Source organism: Coloeus monedula, assembly GCF_965178545.1.
Source record: "Coloeus monedula genome assembly, chromosome: 1".
NCBI classification, from domain to species: domain Eukaryota; kingdom Metazoa; phylum Chordata; class Aves; order Passeriformes; family Corvidae; genus Coloeus; species Coloeus monedula.
This window is the reverse complement of record NC_138781.1, coordinates 41655528-41680879: the sequence shown is the minus strand read 5'-3', so window position 1 is coordinate 41680879 and position 25352 is coordinate 41655528. Positions and strand designations below refer to the sequence as shown.

The following is a 25352-nucleotide window of genomic DNA, read 5'->3' as shown; positions in this document are numbered from 1 at the left end:
GCTGACTTGCACTACTAACTGCTGTACCTCTAGTTTCTTTTGACATTGGCCTAGCCATAACTCTCAGAAAGGCTGGGACTGGATTTTTAGCCCCAAACAGAGACATTACTGAAAATCTATTTGTTGCATGTGATGAAAGCTTGGAAAATTTGGCTCACTTGTGGTCTTCTTCTACTCTAAGCTTTTTGCAGTGAAATTTTCTTTGGGTCAGAAGAGCATACACACAAACCCTGTTGACACTCCCTCACGTGATCTGTCTTACTGATTTCTGTGGGACATCTTCTCATGCTGGATGATGAAGACTTATTTGCAGAATCAAAGCAGGAGTGAGGTGAAAGGCCAGCAGAAATCAACTGTGAGGCACAGTCCACATCAGTGAGCTTGTGTTTGGGAACTTCTAGGTCCCTTTGAAATGCCCCTTTATTTAGAGCTTATGAGGGGGCAGAAGGGATAAATCAGTTGATAGCGGAGCTACTGTGACAACTCATGCAAACACAGTAGTGTCCTTCAGATAGTGTCTTTCTTCATGCTAGGAGAACTTGGGGAGTGAATCTGCCAGCTTGCGCTGTTGCACAAAGGGAAAATAAGGCCCAAAGCAGAGGCCCAAAAGCTATTTCACGGCCAAGTTTAAGGAGCTGTCAAATGCTTACTTCATAAATTTCCCTAGGTTTCCCTGCTAAGGGGAAGGGTGCACTGGGATGGGTGAACTCACTGAGCACAGATCTCTCTTAAGTGACTTCACATCTGATGATCAAAGACACAGTCACTCTTCTATAGGTTTGGGAGTGCACGAGCCCTGCCATCAGTGTAGGCTTAGGGGATGCTCAGTCAATGCACGCTGAATCCTGAGGTAGGAAAGTAGCAAACACAGAGCACATCAGTGCTTGACATGGGGCGTGGTGCAGTGACCTTATCCACTGCCACATGGCTTGTTGAAGGACATGCTACCTTACATCTAGCACTGTGGTGACACTTGGAGAATTTCTAGGACATGGGTGCCTGTAATGGGGTGATGCTGCACTGTGTGGATCTACCAGCCAGGGCTGTATGCCACTACAAGCCAGCTGCAGACATGCCCTAACTGGTCTCTGCTCCACAAAAGGAGAAATTTAAATCAGGCCCCAGCTGGAGCCACCTCAGGGCCCCGTGCACAGGCACAGCCCCACTGTACAGGCCATCTAATTGCTCCCTACTGCCAGAAACGTCACCGCTCCACGTCAGTGTGATGAAAGCTGAGCATTTCATGAAGTACCGGATGCACAAATGTTTAGCTGCCAAACTGTGGCTCTTGGCTGAGTCTTTCCAAGTAAGCATAAGATTAATCCTGATTTTATTCACATGAAACACAGCTCCAGTAAAGCAAGGCTGCCATTTTAAACAAAGCCCTGTTACTACTATACCAAAGCCAGTCACCACTCCACTGCTTGAGCAACATCGCCATTTTCTGAGGGGTTTCTCTTCTCCCTCTTCACCAAACCCAGGTATCCAGAAGTTCGCTTTCCTCTCCTTCTCCTCTGCCACCCCCAACAGTCCCTCACTCACACCAGTTGCAATACAAACCAGATGGTTTTCTTTTCTTTCTAGGAGGCTGTCAGAGAAATTACACTTGTCTCAGTCACCAAAGCTGTGTCACTCTGAAAGCAAGTGGTTGAGATGAAAATTGTATTTCTTGCAACGTGCAGCATCTGGTGCACAGCTGTTGTACTGAATGAAATACCAAGTTAACAGCAGTGTGGTACAGTTGAAGTTCTCCCCAAAGTAGTATTGCTAAGTTTCTAAATACGCCTCTTAAATTATACTCTGGTGAAAAATCAGTCAACCTCGATCTTTGCCTCTGTCTCCCTTTCCCTCGTGCCCCATTTCTGCTGCTCCATATTTAGCACAACAAAGTAACAACGAACAGCATGGCCTTTCTCAAAAGCCAATCCCCACCTGCTTATTTACTACAGCAGCTTCACAGTACGGATTGTGCTGCTGGGTATTTTTGTTTAAATGTCTGCTGACTGAAGAGGCCTGGCATAGCGTGGAGGCTGTGTTTCACAAAGCTGCTGTAGTGAAAGGACCTGCCTGCATCACCTCCCACACTCACTGAACACCTGCATGCTGACAAATGAATCCCGAGAGCTCCCTTTGAAAAAGAAATCAGTCCCTGTACCTCCATGTGGCTGAATGGCAATTAGCCCCCCTTCCTCACATGCTTCCCTCCCTAAATAAAGTTGTTAATGCTGTTGCCTCAGCTTAGACTCCCATTCTTGCCCTCAAAACTGCCCCGAGCTGACACCTCAGCCAAGCCTGCCCTGCAAAGACAGAGCCTAGATCTTTCAGGCTCCTTTGAAAAGGCTGTCTGCAATCAGGTCAGCCTATTCCGCCTTACATGCAAAGACATTTCTCTCACTGCCAAACAGTCTAGGAGTAAAAGAGGGGTTTGCGTGAGCAGAGGCAGCTCCTCAGGAAGGCTGTGAGGAGAGAAGGGAGTCTCACAAGTGACAGATGGAGAAAGGAAGCAGAGGGGGAGCTGTAGTCATGAATCACTGTAAGGGTTATTTCACCAGCTGGCTGCAAAGATAACCAGACTGCATGAACCAGGGAAAAGTCTAAGAAGGAAATTAGAGTAATGGTGCAATGCTGTTGTGGCGCAGTACCAGTGACAAGTTAAGGGATCTGCATCCTGGGAGTTGTGTTTAACTGCTTTAGACAGAGATGCTAAGTGCAAGTTCCAACCCCTATGGATCTGCCTGAGTGCTCCTGGGGTTTTTCTGGGGACCTCACCTCAGGAAAGATGACTGAAGTAGGGAAACAAAATTCAAGAAATGTGTTTCTGGAGATGAGAATGACTGAGGGATGAAATGAATAGGGAAAATCAGGATGTAGGTGGGGGTTAAGCATCACTTGAAAGGGGATGCTGGGCCAGAGAAATATTTCCCTTTACTGAAATGACTTCAGCTCTTCTTCTCAAGGTTATAATGGTTCAACCTCTTCTAGCTAAACATGCTGGTGATTTTCCTTCCTTATGAAACTCCCTTTATATCCTCTTTTAGCAGTTGCCTTCTGAGAACAGCAGCAATAAGATTTGCTTTTGCTACAATCTTCATTTTGCCCTACTCAGCAAATATGAACAGGAAGGGACTCAGGCATCATCAAAGACTCCACAGAAAACAGCTCATATTTATATGAATAAGGTGAGTTCCTAAATGCAAGAAACAGAGAGAGATCAAGAGACAGGGCAAAGTTCTCTTTTCTCAGGTTTTAAATCTCTTCTGCCACATTCAAAAAGTGCTAATGAAAGGCTGGGGTTGTGCCAATGCACTTAGAAACAGGCATGACCACAAGCCATTAAATATGGATAGGTTTGCCTTGGAATATGCCAGACTGAAGTTCAGTTCCTGAAGCACCAAATGTTTTACCCTTAAATGTTTGACTAGAAAAGACTTAGGTGGTTTCTTCATGCTTTTAAGCTAGCACTTTTGGCACACATACTCGCTTTGTAGCTTTCCTGGCAGGGTGCACACAGGGGTGAATTTGTTGCCCATGATACAGCCCACCCAGCAAGACCAAATGCTGGTCAGACAGAGCAGGAGACTGAGATGGAGGCAATTCCTCCCTCCTGCACATGCACATCATGGTGCAGCCACACAGTCACTGTGCAGAGTGGCTTCAGAGACCTCGCTTGTGGTATCCCACAGATGCTGGTAGAGAAACAAGGAGCAGCTATGCACATCTTCCCCTGGGACATTGGTTTCCCTCCTGTACACTATGTTCCTCATAGCACAGTGCTCTAGCCTGGAAGACTGTCCTGTCTCTGCATCTGTGGCAGCCTTCAAGGTGGAACCGTGCCAAGTCTGATGAAAAGGGAGCCTTTGTGGTTTTGGAAGAAGGATAACAAATCAAATCACAGTTGCATATCTACTGTAATATGCACATTAGTGTTACCTTTTACAGCCCCTCTCCTTTGACTGCCCGTGGGAGCCCTGAACTATGCAGCAATATTTTTTAGAATGACTGTTAGATGATTCCAGGAGGCTGAAGAATTTTATATGCAATTTTGTCTTTAGTTCCTGAAGTAAGGTGAAAAACTTCAAACATGGCAATATGTATTGCAGATATCCCAACAACAACTTTTCTGTTTCTAGCACATACCAGTGTTGCACACTGGGAACTCTGGGTCAGCTTTAGACAAAGCAGAAATGGAGAGTTTTGTTTCAGAAGAAACTCTGAATATGAACAAGCATAGCAGCTTTTCCTGGAGCTGTTCTGATAGTCAGTTCCAATCATTTTTATTTTGTTGCTACACTTTATACAGCAAACATCCCTTGATTTCTCATATGGATGATCTCTAGCAAAATCACAAAGCATGATGTGCAGCAGCTGGTGATTTTGGGCAAACAGGAAACTTTCCATATGACTATGATGCCTCTTACTAAAATTATCAGTTAGTAAATGGGACACTTAACTGGCCCTTATTAGCTCTGAGGATTAACATTCCATGAAAGAAAATGGGAAGCAGTTATCATTTCTCAGGTTTCCCATTTACTTATGTTTCCAATTATTTTGTATGAGATCAACCAGACTGAGTCAATCCATGGCTACACAAGATGTCATAGGAAAACCAGACTTTAATAATCTTTAAAACTGATCTACCTAACAGTAAATTTATCCTTACACCAGTTGAGGATCAATTTATTCATGCATTCAGTTGCTTGGCTTTCAAGCCTGCTCATGTACATGTGCATCTCATACTACTGAAGGACTGTTAATTTACAGCATCCAGATACACTAGAAAACATAGAGATAGTTAAAAAGAACCACCCTCTCCCCAGACAACCACGAGAGCATGTCTGTCTCAATACTTTTAGAGAGAAGAAAACAGACAGCACTTACCTCCGACAGCGTTACAGCGAGATGTCATTTCCCAGAGGACCAAAGCCATGGAGTACACATCTGTTTGTTTGAAGGACTCCATGTTCTCCAAGTTCATCCTGGACTCCAAAACCTCAGGGGCCATATATCTTGCTGTGCCAACCTACAGGAGAAGAGATTGGGGAGAGCTCACGAGTTGAAATTGCAATTCATGTTTTGGATTCCGCTGTGATTTAACTTCAGCTTTCACAGAAACAGTGCCATTTGACATGTATCCAAAAATTCAGGCTATACTTGGCACAGGCCATATTTTCTGCTGCCAGGGGAATCTGGCATTGTCCTGACTACCAACTTACTTGCACCTCTCTTGGTGAGGAAAAAAAAAATAGCCCTTTTTAGTTCCTTAAGCAAATAATTTTGACACTGACAAGTTTTCTCACTCTTTGGCTATTTGCAGATAAACTCTGACCTTTGGGCCTGAAGCAATTGCTGCTGACCAAGTGTCTTTCAGATGAGCAAGAACCACACTGTATTATTTTGCACAGTGTATTACAGTGTTAGCTGTTTCTTTTCATGGTAGGCTTAAAAGGAGAGTAAATGCAGGCCTGGGAGAAGAAAGCAAACACACAAATACTGAATGCAGAACCACACATTTGAATCAAAACCAAAAATCTGCCCCTTTGAAAGAACATTCTCATAAACTTTATTCATACTGAGCCATTTTCAGCAATGACTTTAGCAGCTTTGCTGAGATCTAGATTATGATTTTGCATTACAGAAGGTGAAGTTTAAACGTCTGGTTTTATCACAAGAAAGTATTTAAGAAGAATTTTTGGATCACTCAACAGTTGCTCTCAAACAACAAACTCTTCACAGGGTAGGTAAAAAAATGTATCCCCCTTGAAAAACTGCAAACAGAAGTCTTTCATCAGGCAAAGACAGCTTCAAGTTGGAGACTAGTTAAGCACAGAGATGAACAAACACAAGTGGGTGATGCAGTAGGACATATGATTTAAACGAGCTGTTTACGCTACAGCAATCACTCCAGAGCCCAGAGGCAAGCAGGGCTGCGAAGGAACATTTCAATTACTGGGTCTGTAATTGCAGACAGCCACATAGTAAAGGCACAGTCTTGAGAGAGCCCTACGACACCCATTTTATAAGTTTCTGTAAACATGTCTTATCACCTCAGGCTCAGGGCAAATGGCAAAAAGGGGAAAGTATAATAAGAAGGAGGAAAGATCAGGAACATAGCTTTGTCATAGGACCTTGCAACAGCAGAAAACCTGTGTCAAAAATATCCGAACGGTTGTAGGATCAAAGCCTTTATAAACAGCGGAAAAGGAAGAAGTTCAGAGTGAGCAGTCTCAAAGTTCCCTGCTACACTGACAGTGATGAATTTAAGGCCAAGCATGTAAATAGCAGCTATGCACTGAAGAGGTACTTGGGACAGTCATGTCTCAGCAGCACCGAGGTAAGCACCAACTCCCTTCCCAACATGAGACATACATATGGAAACTCTGAAGCAGAGGTTGTTGCTACCATTAACTCCCTAGCACGTGATTTCTTCCCCAAGCAGATCCCATCCAAAGCTTAAGAAGGTTACCAGTGCACATGGCCCATCCCCCACAAACCTTGCTGATTTTAACAAGAGTTAATGATGCCTAAATACAGTTCCTTCACATTGCCACAAAGTCCAATTCTGGTCTGGCATTTCACACTCCCTTCACAGCAATGAAAACGATTTTTCAGTTTTGCAGGACAATGGAGGATGAAGCCCTATAACTAAAATGCACAGAAAAAAATGAAGAGAAAAATTGATTTGAAGAATGCTATCAAATCCATCCTGCTTAGAATTTATCACAGATTCCAGTCTGCTTATGTCCTTTTATCTGCATTTATATTATTAGGTCGTTCGGTCAGAGACATTTTTTCTGTATCTTGAAAACACGTGACTCCTGAGTCTCAAAGGCATTTTTAGGTACCTAACCTCTGGAAATTTGGAGCTGGTTGCCTCTCTAGGGTCTGGATATGCTTCTTCTTTGCAAATACCTGTCTGCTTTCAGTTCTTGGTTCTCCAACTTCTAGTGAGGGATCATCTCTTTTCCTGCACTACATTATCATTTTTTGTGACATTTGAATCTTTTTTACTGAAGATCTTACATTTCTTTCAAGCTGTTGAGAGATGTTTCATGCCCTGAGGTGTATCAGTCAGAGAGGCAGTAGATATTTCTCTTTATCTGATATGGGAAACCATCTATTACAAGGATGCTGATGCTGCTGAAGTACAGAACTGCTGGCCTTGCAGGCACCTACCAGCCCTTTGAACACAGTGGGAAGAAGGTCCAGACTTATACGGTCACATTAAGTAATGTCTACAAATATTAACCACTATAGACGGCCAAACCCAAAAGCCTGCAAAGGTTCTAATGGGGAAAAAGGTGGTTTCCAGCCTAGGCCTTTGCCTAAGGGCACTGGCATTGTAGTCAGTAATGGCTGTATCTGCATGATATGGAAGGTAGTTGGGTAGATTGGAAAGAAGATGGCTTTGTAATGCCAACAATTTGCCTTCAATATTAGTGTCTAAGGATGACCAGAAAAACAGTTAAATACTTACACTCTTACTTATTTCATAGAAAGTTTCAGGTTTTCTTGAATTAAAAATTGGGTCAGCTCCATTATACAAGTTATAAAATTGAATCTCCTGGTGGCAAGGGTTTGAGTCAAAGGGTAAATTTTCGAAATTATGCATAAGGCAAATCCTGGAGCAAGACCTCTCTAATAAAAGCTACAGCACTGAAGCTGGCATGTTGGGGAATTTAAGTGGGTTGCTCTTGTGTGCCCAAAAAGAATAAGGCAGAGGTTGAAGTAGAGTCAAATCAATTGACTCATACTCCTTGTCACAGAGAAGAATGACCAGCTGGGTCACCCCCAAACAGATTCACTCAAGCTAAACAAAACAATGGGCTTCAACACCAGTGCCCAAGGACACCAACTCCAAAGCCATAACCTGTTCTGGGCAGCCCTGTACTTTGTCATCAGTGTTGGTGTGGACTGTGGAAGCGGCAGTATCAACGCTATCCTCCTACTTCCACGTGTCTCTGAGCAATGCCAGAGAAATCAGCTTGCAACTTCAACCAAATATCTGTGGGTGATCACTTTCAGAGTCCTTGCTTCAAATGGGATCAGTCTTCTGACTGACAATATGGTGTGACTTCACTGAACTCTAAAAAGATCTGGCATGCTGGAGAGAAATGATATGTAGCGGACTGGTGTTTGTAGCATTTTAAATATGGCTCAACTGATTAGCAGTCACTCCTGGCTCTGGTTAATAGATCTTCTAAAAATGAGTCAGGACAGTTGCTTTTCAATAAGGAGACTTTCAAAGGCAGATCTTCATTTGATAAACAACAGTAAAGTGCCTGTGAACTCAACAGAACACTACAGACTGAAGATCTGTCCCTGAAAATGTTCTAAGCTAAAATATTAGTTCCATGTGAGGTAAAAGTCAGTTTAAATGGACAGGCATTGAGTGACCTATGTATAAAAATATAAATATAAAAATACACATATAAATATATGTATAATTAAACTATTAGGAATTAATAAATTAACAAATGGTCTGAATTTATACTATGGGAGTTTTCATTAGAAGAGACAATATTTAGAGATCTATGTAGTCTTAAAAGCATTCATATACATCCCCCTGGCATCCCTGTCAAGTAAATGAGTATTATCCACGCTCCTTAGTTGAAAAAACATAACAGGGCAATTATTTCTATTTGACATCCTTGTATTTGCTTGCATGTGGAGAATTTACCATAATGTTAAAGAGGATTCTTTTTTTGAATTTTAAAATTATTATCTATCAGCAGTTATGTGCTTACACCTTTTGAGGACACAAGACTGACTTCACATATACTGGGATACACCAGGATGGGGTCTAGTCACACAAAAGGGTAACGGCATCAGGCATGAAAACTGTGTCAAAACCTCACAACATGAAGCAGATCCTTATTGTATTTGTGTGTGTGTGCATTGCAGCAGCACCACGAACAGCTGCTAACAAGCTCATACATGCTCAGTGTAAGTGAGAGGATGGCTGCATCATATACACATGCAGCTCTCCCATCATAACAAAACCTACATTGCACTTTTCCCATTGTTGCTTTAGTGTTTAGTGCCTCTGTTTATAAACACATTCACATTAATTTTTAATAATTTTAAGTCAAAGCTGCCACAGCAGCTTAAATTTTTTTTATCTTTTAAGGTTTTTTCCATCTTTTCAGTTTTTTCATCTTTTCAGAACTGGCAGACCAACTGGTACATTACCCTCCCACCCCTTCAATCTTCTAACTTACCTGCCCACTGTTAGCCAAGTCATCCACAGACAGGGAAGGGTCCAGCCTCAGGGATAACCCAAAGTCACAGAGACAGCAGGTTAAATCATTTTTCACCAGGATGTTGGAACTCTTTAGGTCTCTGTGTACAATAGGTGTTTTGGGACGACCACAGGGTGTGTGATCACTGTGCAGATGGGCAATCCCTCGGGCCAAGGACCCACCCAGTTTCCAGAGGTCCTCCCAGCTGATAATGTGCCGTGTGAGATATTCCTGCAAGTTTCCTTTAGCATGGAAGGCAGTGATCAACCAATACTGTTTACCAAGATCTGTCTTACGCTCCTCTGCTGTCAAGAACTGGAGGATGTTCTCGTGCTTGAGGTTTACATCTGAAAAAATGTCTTTCTCAGTTTTCCAGGAAGCATATTCTTCATAGGGGAAAATCTTGACTGCCACAGTTTCATACTGTTCTGACGTGTTTTGCTTCAATTTGGCTTTATACACTTCAGCAAATCTTCCTTTGCCAACAACTATGTCCAACTCAATGGGCAGCAGCTCTGTGTTGTGGTTGATGTTGTTGGCACAGGTGGAGCTGATGTCTGAGCGGTCATCGTCTAACATAATGGCACAGACATCACTGCAGTCCTTATGCTTCTTGGGCTTAACATTCTTCTCCCATGCCTTGTTGAGTTTCCTCTTCTTGTGAGTGCGGTAGGCATAAAAGATAACAATCACAGCAACAGAAATCACCAGTAATGGGACAAGACTTATGATTGTGACTTTGGAAATTTCATCTTTCTCCTCTGGCTTATGAGGGTCATCTGTAAAGAACAGAAGGAAGGCATGCGTGAAGTTATATCATAGTTTCATATGTACAGAGTTATAATTTTTATGCAGAATGCAACACATTATCTTCACCACAAACAGCAAATAATAACAACTGTTACTGCTTTCTTGCCTCAAAATGTTGTTTTGAATGTAGGCCTCTGCTTACCAGGACTTCCCTGTCTGCTTATTTTATAAAAAGCCAGAACTGAACGAGCAAAAACCTAATGTAATTTAGTAGCTTTGTTCTTTTCTCAGGCTTTTAATACATAATGGACGAAACCTTCACTTTCCTGAATACAATAGCCAAAGTCTCCTGTACTTATTCTGTCAATGTATTCTTGGCAGAACTGCTCATTTAACCACTAATTACTAGAACACATTAATTTTTCTATAAATAAATAGACAACGAATCCTGTAAACTCCCACTCGCCCAGTTATTACTCCAGATCCAGTATATTTTAGTAGGACCCCTGCAAAGCCATTTTCAGGAAGCCTGTTCACACACTGTATGAAAATATTCAGGCACAATATGTATGCTTGCATACAGACTTGAAAAACAAAACTCATTCTCATGCTTTGATGTAAGTGAAAGAGTGTTGCTAAAACAAATTCAAACACCTGCTCAGAATTGTCACCAGCACCACCCTCCAGGTACTTTTGCATGGATTTATGTATTGGAAAACTTCCTCTGTGTGTTTCTTGCTGGCTGTACACTGGTTTTCTGCTGTAAAGAAGATGTTCACTCCGAACTCCATACCTGGTGCAGAGCACACAGCAACATATTCTTCGGTGGAACATATAGAGAATAGAAGAACAACAGGGACCTATTCTAGAATAGGGATGTGTTCTGGGAAGAGTACAGATTATTATCCTAGAGGTGAGAGCTGCCCTGTCACCTCTAAAAACTACCTCCTAGTTCAGTATTTCTTAGGGAAGATAACCAGTTTAAAAGGGAACAGTTTTGTACCGAGATTACCAGAGGGCCAGAGTTTATCTGAACCTGATTTGATTGAACACATGGAAATTTACTCTCTCAGTCTCCTTCTTCCTGTGAGTCAGATAAAACGTACTGTATCATCCTTGCATGAGGGAGGGGATTGTTTGGAAGAAATCCTGGGAGCCTAACCTGAATGGACTAAAACAACTGAAGCTGCAATCACAGTTAAACAAGTTGCTTGTCTTGGCAGCACGATGCTCTGGTGGATGCTTCCAGCCATGTCATTGACTCAGGCTCTGTGCCTCAGGCCAAATAAGTCAATATGAAAAGGAAAAGTTTAATAAGCTCTGAAGGGAAGCTGTCACTAATTACATTAGCCCCAAGCCTCTGTTTTCCCTACTCTGTGTCTCTCAAAACAAAGGTGAGCAATGCTAAAAGGAATAAGGGTAAAAAGTTTACAATTAGAACAAAGCAGTACCTCTGACCCTCCAATTTCACTTGTAATCACTTTTCCTTTGTAAGCCCAGGTGGCAAGCAGCAGGAGCCATCAGCTATTCAAAGGCAGGTGATAGGACATCTGAAAAGTATATTCTTTTTATTTGGAAAAAGGCTTGAATCCTGAACCAGGACGTGCTTCCTCTGCTTGGAAGGTCCATCAACCAGATGTAAGCAAGTAATTAAATCCTAGCCTCTCTCATAGGGTTTCAAGGAAGATGAAGTGCCTTTCTAGCACTGTCATTCCCAGCCAAGCACATGTCAATGACATGGACTAGCACTACCTACAAAGAATGTATTTCCTTCATTTATGCAAAAGAACACTCATGCAAACGGAGGCAATCCCTCCTTCCAGACCTATGCAAACCACAAATCCTTACTCTCCAGTGATTTCTCTTGACAACAAAATGTTAGTAAATTTCAAACTTATTAAATTTTAAATCAAAACAATACCTAAAAGTTCATCACAGATTAAAGGCAACTCTTTTGCTTTCCAACATATTGAAGAGGGAAAAAAGCCCGCTGTGTTTGTATGGCCGTTACGGAAGGAATATATTTAGAAAGTCAAATGTCACTGCCAGTAAATAGATTTGCATTGCTTATTCCCATGTGCATTCTTTGCTTTTAGAAAATCTGCTCTATTAAGAACTCGGGAAACACCCTGGTAGACGAGAACTGACTGCATTGTGGGATGGCTGTTTTGGAGTTTTGGCTGCAAGCAGGTCACAACTATGTGACACAACTGTGACCTGTAACAATCAGAGAAAATAATTTTATTGCACATTTGGGGTTCTGTTTTGCTGGTTTTTGGTTTGTTTTTGTTTTTTCTTGACCACAGAAAAACAGGCTTGAAGTTTGGACTTTGCTCTAGGAAATGAGAAACATGACATCTGTATCATAGGATACACTTGCTCACAAAGATGAAAACTTTCTTTAGGGCCTTTAAAGTCCTTTTTCTTTGCCACAGAGCTGCAACATGTAGACCAGATATTTGAAATAACAGACGTCTTTCAAAATGAGCGACAAAAGCCCCAAGATGTCTGTCTATTAGTTGTCTTTCAAACAGCTCCCCGAGTCCAAGCAGTTGGAGGTAGCTGGGTGCATGTTCAGCTCTGAGAAGAAACTCACCCAAAGTCCCTGCTCCTTTACTGTTATGACTACCTGTGTGAGGATCTCCAATCACTCCTACAGTGTCCTAGACCAGGCTGTATTATTTTGCCCTACAGCTGAGAACTCTCCAGCAGAGTTCACAGCTCCTTCAGCTCTTCCTCTTTTTGCACAAGAGAAAACTCTGCTTGTGGTGCAGGGGAATTTCTGGGTAGAAGGGAAAAACTGTCGATGTTGCAAATGTTACTTGAAAAAGAATGCAAAAAAAAATTAATCAAAGCAGAAGCTGAGCAGTTTGGCCACTTCCCCCTGAGCACTGTATCACCCTGCAGCCCTGCTGCAAAGTGACACATCCGCTTTGGCACGGTCGCTTGGAGAAAGCGGAGAAGCAGGGGTGAAAAGCATACAGCTGCACAACCCCACCTAAAGCAGCAGGGACAAAGGCTGTGCTAATTCTCAGTATTTAAAATACTAGACAAATCCCACTCAACGTTTGGGAAGTGCAAGAACGAGCACACATCTGGGAAAACTAGTGTCAGGACTGATAAGGCTGAACTCTAAGCTTAGGAGGGGACCAAGCTGCCAGACAGGAGAGTTAAAGGGGATAGCAAGAGCAAAGAGCTGGTGGCACTGACGTGTGTCCTGAGCAAGACACTTCTGGAACTGCCTTTAATTTTGACTGATGGTATAAGCAGAATCAAATCAGCCATTCCAGCACAAACTAAGGATGGGGTACTTCTCTGCAAAATCTGTGTGCAAAATCTGTGTACAAAATCAGGACAGGATCAAAATTCAGATCACAGCTGTATGTTTGCATAGTGGCTAGCCGACATTTTATGGCTTGACTACAGGAATCTAAGAATAAATATGTTCACTTATAAATAAATACCTATGACTGAAACCTCATAATTTAAAAAACGGGAGTGCAGCTTCCTCTTTCTGAGCAGTGGAATGAGCAAAACCTGGCTGCACAGGCAGGCAAGGAAATGGTTAAATGAAACAGCCTTTTATGTTTTGCAAACGTGCTTCTAAATAACTTTACCCACCCAGAACTATTATTTGGGTGGATCAGCCCTTTCTTAAGCTTCAAAAGAGCCTATTAATATAGCATAACAATAGAGAAGTTGAGCTAAAAGAAAGCTTCCTGTATGCGGTTTAAACTAAGCACAAACCATCTGCATAACCCTTAACACTACCTAAGCCTTGAGGGAATAAGGCTCAGGTGCCAAGGAAAATGGAAACACTGGGTTTTTTTCTGTGTTGACCCTGCAAATTTTTTAGGTTGGTCTGCATGCCTTTGATACAACTTTAGTGTCACTGAACTTTGGAAAGAGCAAGTAAAACAATGGCAATGAAATGAGGACACACACTTGAATGGCAGGGCAGCAGAATGCCCAGCCAGTACTGACAGAACTACTTCCTTGCTGTCTGCTGCTCCTGTGAGCTCTAAAGCTGCTGCCTATTCAACTGCTAGTCAAAGCCACACAGCAGGGAAAGAATACATCTGATATTAGCAGAACTCAAGTTAAATATATCGACACTGATGTATTGCAAGCTTGTGCAGTGTCTTAAAAATTCCCAGAAACATGAAGTCACAAACCATGGTCCCAGCCACAGAACTGTGATCTAGTTATTTTGCAAGATCCCAAGACACAAAGCAGCCCTTTGAGCTGACTGGAGGAAAACTCCATTTTGTAGAAATTCTGAGGTTTCAAAGTTTGATTTGAATTCCACACTGGAATGAAAACCAACACTTTTTGAATGCTTTTGCTTGAACAGAATTTCTGTTCAAATGTTGCAATTTGGCAGGAGATGTATATGAGTGCTGAATCCCAGCAGTGAGTGGACAAGTATGGGTGGGGTACGGGAGCTTCAAGTTCAAGACCTGCTCTGTTTGAATCAAGAGAGAGCTTTTCACAAAATGGGAGTTTGAACCTTGCACGTGTAGTGATTTCTGAGCAAGATACTAGGCAACAAAATATGGAAAAGCCTGCCCATCTCTTTAGTACTTTCTGGATGAAAACTAGCTCCATAAAATGCTTAACTTCCAGTGAAATGAAATTTACCCTGAGCAGCTGTTTGGGGTAATTTAGTTTATCTCTACTGAAGAATCCTCAAGTGGAAATGAAATTCTGTAGCTCAATGTCTCATATACCTTCCTGATTTTGGCCTTTTTAGAATTAAAATGGCTTGGAAATCTCCATCAGAACATTATTTGGTGGGAAATGTTGATTTTCAAAACAGAAACTCTGCTTCTGACACTCCTATACGTTTCCCTGAAACAATCTTGAGGATGAAACTGGTCTGAAAGTGTACCCAACTTTTTAAAACTCCTGCTAGTTTTACAGGCATTGTTTTGGGGGCTTTACAGATGTGAGGTGGGAAGCTTTTTTACTGGGGGTGGAGGGTGTTTCCTTAGGAAAATGGTTGATCCTGACACAAAATACTTGGTACTGAACAAATTCAAATGCCGCACCTCAAACTAACCTGCATTTTTTTATCATGATAGTTTCTTGGAAACATTTTAATTTTTCATACTTGCTGGAGATGATTTTTTTTTTCCATTTAATAGCTTTGTTGTACAGGAGACCAGTTCCACCTCTCCCTGAGCTCTATGCTGAACCAACTCATAGCAGAAGAGAGAGATTACTAGATTTTAAAACCAGAGTGGGCTCTATCTTACTATCCAGTGGAAAATAAACCTGGAATTTCTTGCAGACTTTCCTGAAGGTTGAATTCCTTCAACAAGTTCCTGTATTTGACAAGAGCTTTTTTGGACTAGGTAAACCAAAGCTGTCAAGGCCAGTAAGTTGTGCTTGAGCTGTATGTTTTCATCTTTTAGTCTGAAAAGGATATTACCAGAATATCTCTCTCCTGGAGAGGCACTACTTCCAGTAGCTGGCAGGTCTGCCAGACCTGCTGCAGAATCATGGAATTGTTTAGGTTGGAGAAGACCTCTAAGATCATCAAGTCCAACTGTAAACCCAGCACTGCCAAGTCCATCATTAAACCATGTCTCTAAGTGCCACATCTACAGGTCTTTTAAATACCTCCAGGGATGGTCATTCATCCACTTTCTTGGGCAGTCTGTTCCAATGCTTAACAACCCTTTTGGTGAAGAAATTTTCCCAGCTATCCAATCTAAACTTCCCTTGTACAACTTGAGGCTATTTCCTCTTGTTTTCATTGCCTCTTACTTGGGGGAAGAGGCTGACCCCCACCTTGCTACGACCTCCTTTCAGGCAGTTGTAGAAAGCAAAAAAGGGTCCCCCTTAACCTCCTTTTCTCCTGGCTAGACAACCCCAACTCCCTCAGACACTCTTCATAGGACTTGTGCTCCAGACCCCTCCCCAGCTTTGCTGCCCTTCCCTGGACACAATCCAGCACCTCAATGTCCTTCTTGTAGCGAGAGGCCCACAGGATTGGATGTGCTCTCACCAGTGCCAAGTTCAGGGGGATGATCACTGCACTGGTCATACTGGCTCCACTCTTTCTGAAGCAGGTCAGGATGCCATGGGCATTCTTGGCCATATGCTCTCACTACTGGCTTATGTTCAGCTGCTGTTGACCATCACTCCTAGGTCCTTTTCCTCCAGGCAGTTTCTGGCCACTCTTCCTTCAGCCTGCAGCATTGCATGGGGTTGCTGTGACCCAGGTGCAGGTTCCAGCACTTTGTGCCCTAAGGGTTCACTTAAAGGTGTGGGAACTCATTCACTTGCTCTTTTGAGTATTTGGCTGCCTAAATGTAGCTCTGCAGTCAACAAATGGCTGACAAACCAGACCCAGCCCACAGAGCACTTAATGCATGTCCTTGTCCAGTGCCACCACTTATCTCTTCTCCTGAAGGGTAGTAAGGCAAAAGTATGAGCAATTTTGAAGACCTGTGGCTGCTCTCCCCTGTAGACCAGCAGCTTTGCCCTTGGCAAATGACTGCCCAGGGGATCAGGACTCAAGACTTCTCTGTAAGGCCCAGGGAAAATCCCCAGTAACATGACCCTGTTACATGTGTTACATGCTGTAAGTCATGCATGTGCATCTGTCACCTGATGGGAATGGCTACATCTTAGTCACAGGGGTGGGAGGTAGGCAACTTGATTGCCTCTGGGTGGCTTCCTTCAGCAAAAAGGCTGGGCAGCAATGACCTAATGGATATTTCATCTATTATAAGCAGAATTTCATTTTTAAACTGATTGCCAAGTATGCAATTCAGCACCCAGGAGGTTTAAGAAACTCTTAAGCTCTAAGACAGAACAAATAGTTTGTTGCTGTTTTTATTCCCTCACTGCTGGCTAGAAGTGTAATTCCTTGGTTTGCTGGCACAGCACCCATTTGCTTAAAATCTTCCACCCCCTAATGCATTCCCTTCCTATCTCTCCCATTCTAATAGGTCCCTTCACTGTGTGTACATGGCATCTCTCACACACTTTGACTTTTGTAGCTGAGCTTTCCTACTCAGCAATACGAAAGCCAACATATTTTAACTTTACATGATGTGACTAAGTTTCTGTGATACATGGCTCAGTTACAGAGCTTGGGTGTCTGCTGCTGTTTGCTGGTGGTTTTCTGGAACAAATCAATCTCTCCAGTTTCAATATGTTCCAACAGATGCCACACATTAACCACTATTTTTATTCTCAGCCTGAGTTTCACCCCTCCAACCTTTCCCAAAATATTATGTTGCCAGTGTTAGTTACAGTTTGTTTCTGTCTGTAATTATTAAAGTCTCTTCCATGACAACCTGATAAAAGGTTGGACAAATTCCCATACTTATTAAGCTCTCAAGTGATGCAAATTGTAACAAATATGCCAACCAGACTGGAAGAGCACTGCCTAGTTTGTTTTTACACAAATCTGTAACTGAGCATGGTTATTTTCCTAAGAAGAAAACAATATCAATAATACAGAGCAAAACAAAATTTTGGCTTCTTTAGCCTCTTTTCATCCTATTTCCTTTCTATCCCATTAAGTGAATCAGATGTTCAGCATTAGACAGCCTCTCCTTTGGTTACACACAGCTGCAGGCACTGGGTGGGACTCTAATTCCTGCAAATACCTAGGAGGAAACATAGAGAACAAAGCCAATATACAAGGAGTGAGAGGCTCTGTACAATGTTATGTAATGTTACTGACCTCTTTTATGGGGCAGCTGGAAGATAGTTACGTTCTGAACATGTTAGTTGGATAACAGAAAAAGGGATTAATGAAAGCCTTTGTTTAAATTCACTTGGAAGCAGTCCAGCTGTAATCATCTCCCTTCTGGTGTTCCTTGAGTACCGGACAACTCACCACATAAGTATTTATGGACTGGTGACTGTGCACAGTTTTAAGTCTGCTCTTAAGTCTGAGATCCTCCTATGCAGTCAAGTAAAATCATTAATGCTTTGACTCTAGTAAGGAGAGGAAGAGGAGAGAAAGAAAGGAAAAGACAGGGACAACGTGTTAGAGACAAATGAGAGACATGAAGTTAAGGACACTCTGAAACATTATCCATATCTCTTGCAGTCTGGGCACGGGACAAGGCATCACACAGGCATGCTTGTGGTGGTTCAGGCAGCAGAGCAACAGCTGCTCTCCCAGGTAACAACCGTACACAGCGAGCAAACACGGCACTTGACGCACTGCAAATCCATAGGCTGTAATTCGTTCAGGCAAATGACTCAGCCACAATTGATTAATCAAATAGGTATGTCTCTTACACTCTCAATTAGCCAACTCTGTAAAACCATGATCAATGTGAAGTTTCTTAGGCAGCACAACACCATCCCTCCCTCGACACACTTCCCCTCCCAGTTAGCTTCATTATTCTCATAAACTCTTGTTGACCTTGTCTTGCTGACCTCTTGTTGTCAGTCATCTCTATCACTGAGATTTTGGTATTCCAAGGCAACTGTTTGGATGATTCAGAGTTGCTGCTAAAGATTTCCCCCATGTTTGGGTGTGGTGAGAATGCCCAAAAGAATGACTTCATCTTGCAGTAGGTGAGCAATAAACAGTCTACCTGAACAATCCCACAGACACCTCAGTTGCAAGCTGCATGGAGATCTGCATAGCACGACAAGAGACAGGTGAGGATAAAAAAATTATCATCATGTAAATTATTAGAATGAAACAACTATAAACCAAACAGAGCTGTGTTAAAATCCTGGTTCCAATTTTTGAGTTCTCTGCAATGTTGCTTGGGTTTGAATTTGATGCCCAGGATAAGAACTGTATATATACTGACAACAGCAGTTAAAGGATTTATTTTCTTCTTTGCAGTCTCCACTGCTCATTTGCACATTGCTGAATGACTGTGTCTGAATGAGCTGCATAAGAGAAAGGGGTTGCATGGCACAGCAGGTAGGTAGGTCATGCACTAAGTAACATGCAGGAATCCCATTTTCTTGTCTACAATGAGTACCTGGTCATCTTGGTCCACAGAGAATGGGTCAGATATGGGGCTGGAAAGGGCACAGTCCTGCTTGGTCCCTTAGGGTAAATAAGGCTTGACTTCAGTCAAAGAATTGTTTACAGGGATTGTTAATAAAACCCAGCTTTGTTAAGCAGTTGTCATGCTTGCACTGGCTAACGGCTGAGAGATGTTGTGGTGAAGGGAATGCTGAGGAACAAAGCTGCACAAGCATCAAGGGAGAACTGGGACTGTGCAAACAACTACTGACAGACCTAGTTCATCACAGCAGATCAAAGCAGAAGAAGGTAAAGATGCAGAAGATCCAGCAGACACAACCAGACATCAGGGAGCAAAAAACCCTGGTATTCTAATCCTGCGCTCATTTTTTCCATGACAGAAGGACCAGGCCTCTGTCTGCCACCTAGGCAACTTCTAGCCACCCAAGGCCTTTTACCTCTGATTCTGGCTAATCTTTTCCAGTGGTTTTGCTCCCTGGCTTTGCCTTCTGGTAACACTGACATTAGACTTTCGAATAAATAATAATTACAACACACTGGCATTTAGTTTTGCTGTGAGAAGCATTTTTCCACCACAGGGGTGTAAGCTGCTTGCCAGTCACCCACAATTTTGTTTGGCACAAAAAGAGAGGAATTAAAAAATAAACACAGAATAGTCAGATTTACAATGGTTACCTGTCTCCTGCATGTTATTCCTCCAAGAACTACAGAAAATTGTTTGGAGCAATTCTGCACTCAGTATTTTCCACCAGGTGCCTGTGGCCTGAAATGCCAGGGATCTGAATCAGGGGTCAGCCCCCTGACACAGCAGAACTACAGGCATGTTCAGGCACATGTTTCTGACTGTGTCCTGCAGATTGGCAATTTAAATGAAAATCCATACAATAAACAGGCATTTGATTTTGATGTAAGTACTTCAAACACTTCTGAAGTCACCCTTGGGTGAGTCACAACACCTCCAATATGCAAAACCTTTAGATGCTTGTGTCTAAAAATGGAGTCAGGAGGTTTGCCCTTCACAGTCAAGACCTATGCAAGCCAAGAGTGCTATAAACCAATTCTTCCATAAGCAATAACAGCTCAGCTGTGAATCACTGGAATTTGGTGACTAACCTTTGGTGGAAATTAGAACTTGTTGCCTTACCCACAATTTTCTTTCTTACCCCAGAAACACCAGAAACAAACTAAATCTGGTCTGTCTTAAGTGTGCATACAGGAGGAAGAGGTAAAACAGTTGTCGTTTATAGCAACAGCTTGAAAGGAAATGCTGCAATTCACAGGTGAAAAATTGCAATCTTTTTTATCTCAGTTTCTGCTAGTAAATGACTAAAATCACTGTCTGATCAGGCTTTTTTAGAGTAGCTCTTGTCTTGCTCTCTAAAACTACAGAATGTGCAAAACCACTGCAAAAATTCTTGCTCTGGTGTACAAGAAATGTAGCGAAAAAAAACCTGCAAGAACAATGTACAGAATAGATCTGGATGACAGTCATTCCAAAGGCAAAATTATTACAGGCTATTATCTAGTTGTCTGGAGGAGCCATGGACCAGCTGGCTGTGATGTTCTGCTCAAAGTTAAACACAGACAGGAAACCGCATGTCTGATACTGTAAAAATCGTTTGTCTTCCTGCCATGGCTAACCAGGCAAGCAACCCAAAGGGGCTGTTTTCATTTAAAAGAAACACTAATCCACAACAATATAAAATGAATGACAAAGCCTCAATTCTCCCCGCTCCTGACTGGAGTTAATGCCTGTGTTTGTGAATGAACTGGAAATGTTATAAAGTGAAGTTTTACATTACTTTAATTTTTATCTGTAGTTATTCACTTAATACATATAAAAGTAGCACATGGTTTTCATGAGTCACCTAGAGTGCTTACAGCACATGACACAGAAGGAAAAGCTCCACTTGGAAGAGTGAAAGGAATTAGGGTAAAAAGACTGGGTTTAAATTTCTACTACTCCTTTTAGGTTGATCTGGAAGTGTGAGAGGGCTGCAGAGTTGGTAGGAATGAAGGCACTTGTGTTGAATTTCTAGAACGGTTTTCGTAACCATACCCACCAAAGACACATTTATCAGTGACTGCGTTCAGCTACACAGCTCCAGGAAAAACAGCTATAACGTAGCTAACTCACAACAAAGTAGCCAAAATCCACAAGGGTGTGGTTCATGTTGTACAAAATCACTAGACAGCTGACACAGAGTAAGATCTCTTCTCTGGGAACACATTCTCTTCAATAAAATCAAGGCAATCAGTTAGAATTAGGTCCTGGGTCTACCATCTGTGCTCATATCAATACCAGTATATACTCCAAATCCTTTAAAGAACACCCAAGTAAGGGTTGGTCACACAACCATGGATAAGCAGTCAGGTTGTCTGGCTTCGAATCAACCTTGGGAAGGGGATGAGGAAGATGGGGATGAGGGGTGGCACCAGATATGGATAGCCTGGGCTCAGGGAAGCAAAGACTTGCTGGCTTGCTCTTGGCTAATTTGGTGTGGTTTTGTGACCTAAACTAGTTAGCCTTCTTGGAAGCTAGGAAGTGAGAGCTACAAGTCACTCACATAGCTGTCCCCCTCAGCGCAGTCACACACCATGTTTCCCCGGAGTGGAAACAACATCCCAACCTGTCGTTATCTCAGGTAACAAGGACTTAATTATACCCTTCTCTGAGGAACTTAGGGGTGATGAGGATGGGTGTGGTGGGCCACACTCCTTCAGAAGTGTGTGCACACAGAATTCTGCATAGGAGGCCTCACTCTTGCCTGTGAGAGACCTGACTTGGTCACAGTGAAAGAATCACAGCTGGTAGGAGAAAATAAAGCACGAGGGGTGCCTGCACCATGCACATCTGTGTGTGCAGCATGAGGTCCACCAGCACTGCACACATCTGTACTGCCTTCACTGTGTCTGCAGTGGCCTATATTAGCGTTCATGAGAATGGGGATGGGTTATGCACTTGCGGTTTGGTCTGTACTCACATTTCCCTGGTTTGTGAACTCACATATGCTTCCTTGTGCCATAGTAGGTGGGAGGGAACAAATGTCCCAGAGAAGGAACCTAGCTACTTCACACCTGCCACAAGAGAGGTACAGATGGTCACTTACACCAGGGAAGCTGACTTAAAATTTACATCCTATCACATTACCAGTAACATCTGTATATGTAGATAACGTGCTGTGGCAATACAGCCTTTTAGAGGAGGTAGGACCTTAAACATGGCATTTGCCTTTAGTTTAGATTTTATAATGTAATTAACATGTGTTGCATTTTGGTGTATCAACAGAACAACTGTGAGCATCTTGCTTTCATCTTCCATCAGCTTTTAAGTGCAGTGTCTTGAGCTGAATATTAGACTTACTTCAAAATGAGGACAGCCTGGCAGGAAGAAGTACCCTCAGAACACAGAAAAGAAAGGTTGAGACTTTGCAAGATTCATAAAAGACCAAAAGAGCACCTGCCACTAGAAGTTCTCCCCCACAAAATGCAGTTCCAAAGTACATTGGTATAATACAGTTAATATTATATGCAAGGAATGTAGGAATTCAAGGTAAATTATTAAACCTACCTGATGTAAAAATGAGCATATCATTGCATTCTTCACCTGTGCAGGAACACATGAACATCAATCCCCCATCGTCCTTCTTTTCTCTCATCAAACACTGCTCCGATTTATAGTCATCCAAAATGTGACCATACAGTGTTTTCTGGGGATCATGGCATATTGTTTCTAATGTCATATTTTCATCATTCTGTCTCCTAAAAATGAAAAGGAGAAAATTGAAATCAAAAAGGGAATATTTTACAAAGGGAGCAGACAGGACTGCGCCTGCCCAAAATTTGCCTCTTTTGAGAATATAAATGGTATTTAAAGAGCATCGTATTTTCTTCTCTGTCTTTCCTGAATGGGGTAAATTTGGCGCAGTATCTGGGCTCCTCACATCTGTACAATGGCACAGCTATTCCTATATCACATTACTGCTAAGCTCAGAAGAGTGCCTCTGAAATCTCACTTAGAATTATTAAAGCTAATGCTCAATGAACTGCTGTGAACTTCAGAACATACTTTTGGTTTTTGCGGTCACTGAGCAGACAGTAAAAATCTGTGGGAAATTATGACAAAAACAGAATTATTTCCTCAAAATCTGAGGAATTTCTAGTGAGTTGGCCTTTTCATTTTGTTTTTGAAGCCTACAATCAGCACAGTTTGTGCACTGAAAGAGTTATATATATAAAAAACCTCAACCAACCAAAAAAACCTCCACCAAAATACCAATCATAAAAACTGATGCAAGCTAGAGATGCCTCACAGCCAGGGAAATATTTACAGCTGATAATCTGGACCATATTCCTGTGTTTTGTCCTGGTCCACAGATTTAATTTCATTGACAAAAGTCTTGAAGGCAAAAAGCACTTTACAGTTTTCTTGCCTTTTAGATAAACGGTCACGAAAAGTCCAAAATGTATCTTAAATTGTACAACAGCCCCTTTTTATGGTGATAATAGACACTGATGACTTACTAAAGAAGAGCAGGACAAATATGGAACAGCACACTGGACTGATCCTGAACTGAAGTGCCTACTTCCAACTATGCTGAACGTCTCAAATCAATGGACACAATTAATCCCTTAGCACACAAATTAGTTATGTCCCTCTGTAAATCAGCAGCAATGCTGCAAGGACTCAGTTCTGTTCCTTTAGTCCAGTTATTAACTCATTAACAGTGTTTCTGGCTTTCTTTGGTAGGATTGGATTCCCATTTATGAAAGCGCAAACCCTCAGTTTTTAGACTGGAACACAAGCTTAAAGCCAATAAATCCTAAAGAAGTATTACAACTAATTTTCATAACCTCTTGATTTCTTTGAACCTAGACATAGGCTATACAAAAGGCATCATGCCTACATCAAAGTCTCTACCTACACAGAAGTTTTTTCCCATTAAGAGGAAGTATTTCTACCTATACATGGCAATAAGCCTCTTGTGACAAATCCACATAATCTAGTTCACTTGAAACCTGAGAGAGAATTGTCTTTGTTCAGCAACTGTCACCACAATCCTCTCGAGCCTCAAATCTGTTTCTACTCTTGAGTGCTGTGGGTGGATACAGTTTAATGGTTTGCCCGAGACCATGCCTTTTTTCCAATAACAGCTTAAGCTGGAACAGAACTGTTCTAGAAGAAAAAGACAAAAAAGTCCCCAGAACGTTTCATATCAGAATTGTTAACCTCAAGCAACTCTTGGTATGCTGTGCACAGATATGAGTTGGGAGTGAGAGAGCAAAGCTTGGTGAGGTAGCAGGGACATTCTGAGTATCAGAGCAATCGAGGAAAGTACTAAGCCATGATGAATGAGGGTGTGCTCCTGTCCCCAGCTGCAAGAAGAAATAACTTACCATATGGCAACACAGACTTCGCTACTCTTCTCGCAGATAGAGGTGATGTTGCAGTTGCTCTTGCACTGACGTTGGTTTGAGCAGGTTGTTACTTTAATATCACAAAATTTGCATAGGTTTGGCATTTTCAGTCCACTTTCCTTATTTCTCTCTACAGGTGACGTAAATTCAGCTTAAGGAAAAAAAAAGAAAAGGAAATTCAGTAATGGTAGATTATCAGATTGTATTACTGCTTATTATGAAGATAAGGTTTTCATCAGAAGCAAACATTTCCTCCTACCTTAAATTAGAAAATCTTTGATCTTTCACAGCTACCAATTTTCTTTACAAGGTAAGTGCCACGGTGTCAAGACCACGTTAATCAAAGTGAATTTGAAAAGCAAAATGAACTTCTATTGACTTCAGAGGGAGCAAGTTGCTTTGTAGTTTGCAGAATCAAACATTTTCCAAGACCAGTTTGCACTGAAATAACTCCTCTGCACTCACCCGTTTGCATTACTCACAGGCAGCGTTATCTGTCCCCCATGCATAACAATTGCATCATGGTCTGTGTGCCAAAGTAGCTGTGGGTTCCATAGTGAGAATGCACAATTAGCTGTGTGACATTATTATGACAGGGATCAGGACGAATTTTGCAATTTTGTCTTTACTAACCTGAGGCCTAACCTAGGTGTCATCCCTAATCTGATTACTGTTCACACATAACACAGAGCTGGAACAGACTTTCAGCTTAAGGTAGATGGTCTGCCAGAGGCTGCGGGTGAAACTTGAGCTAGAAATGCAACAGGGCATCTGTGCAGCTCATGTGATCTACTACAGGAGTGTTACTGGGTTAATTCCAGGGGACTTGAACTCAAACTAACTTGCAATGACAGCCTGTCTTGTAGATGTCTGCTTTGACCCAACAGCTACTTTTCTGCACCCAGAAATTGAATCATTACATGCTTACTGGTTCAGAGTCTTAGTACTCACCATCTGCTTCA

The 25352-nt window shown here is 42.1% G+C and overlaps 1 protein-coding gene across 4 annotated transcripts in view; it reads right to left on the bottom strand.

The window, feature by feature from the left end:
* TGFBR2 (transforming growth factor beta receptor 2) overlaps positions 1 to 25352 on the bottom strand; it is a 60619-nt gene that overhangs the window by 8015 nt on the left and 27252 nt on the right. For all 4 annotated transcript variants that reach the window (XM_082283342.1, XM_082283341.1, XM_082283343.1 and 1 more), the window contains 4 exons: positions 24370 to 24541; positions 22544 to 22734; positions 9219 to 10018; positions 4879 to 5020 (listed from right to left, as the gene is read on the bottom strand). In XM_082283342.1, the coding sequence (XP_082139468.1) occupies positions 4879 to 5020; positions 9219 to 10018; positions 22544 to 22734; positions 24370 to 24541 (1305 nt within the window). The remainder of the gene's footprint in view (positions 1 to 4878; positions 5021 to 9218; positions 10019 to 22543; positions 22735 to 24369; positions 24542 to 25352) is intronic.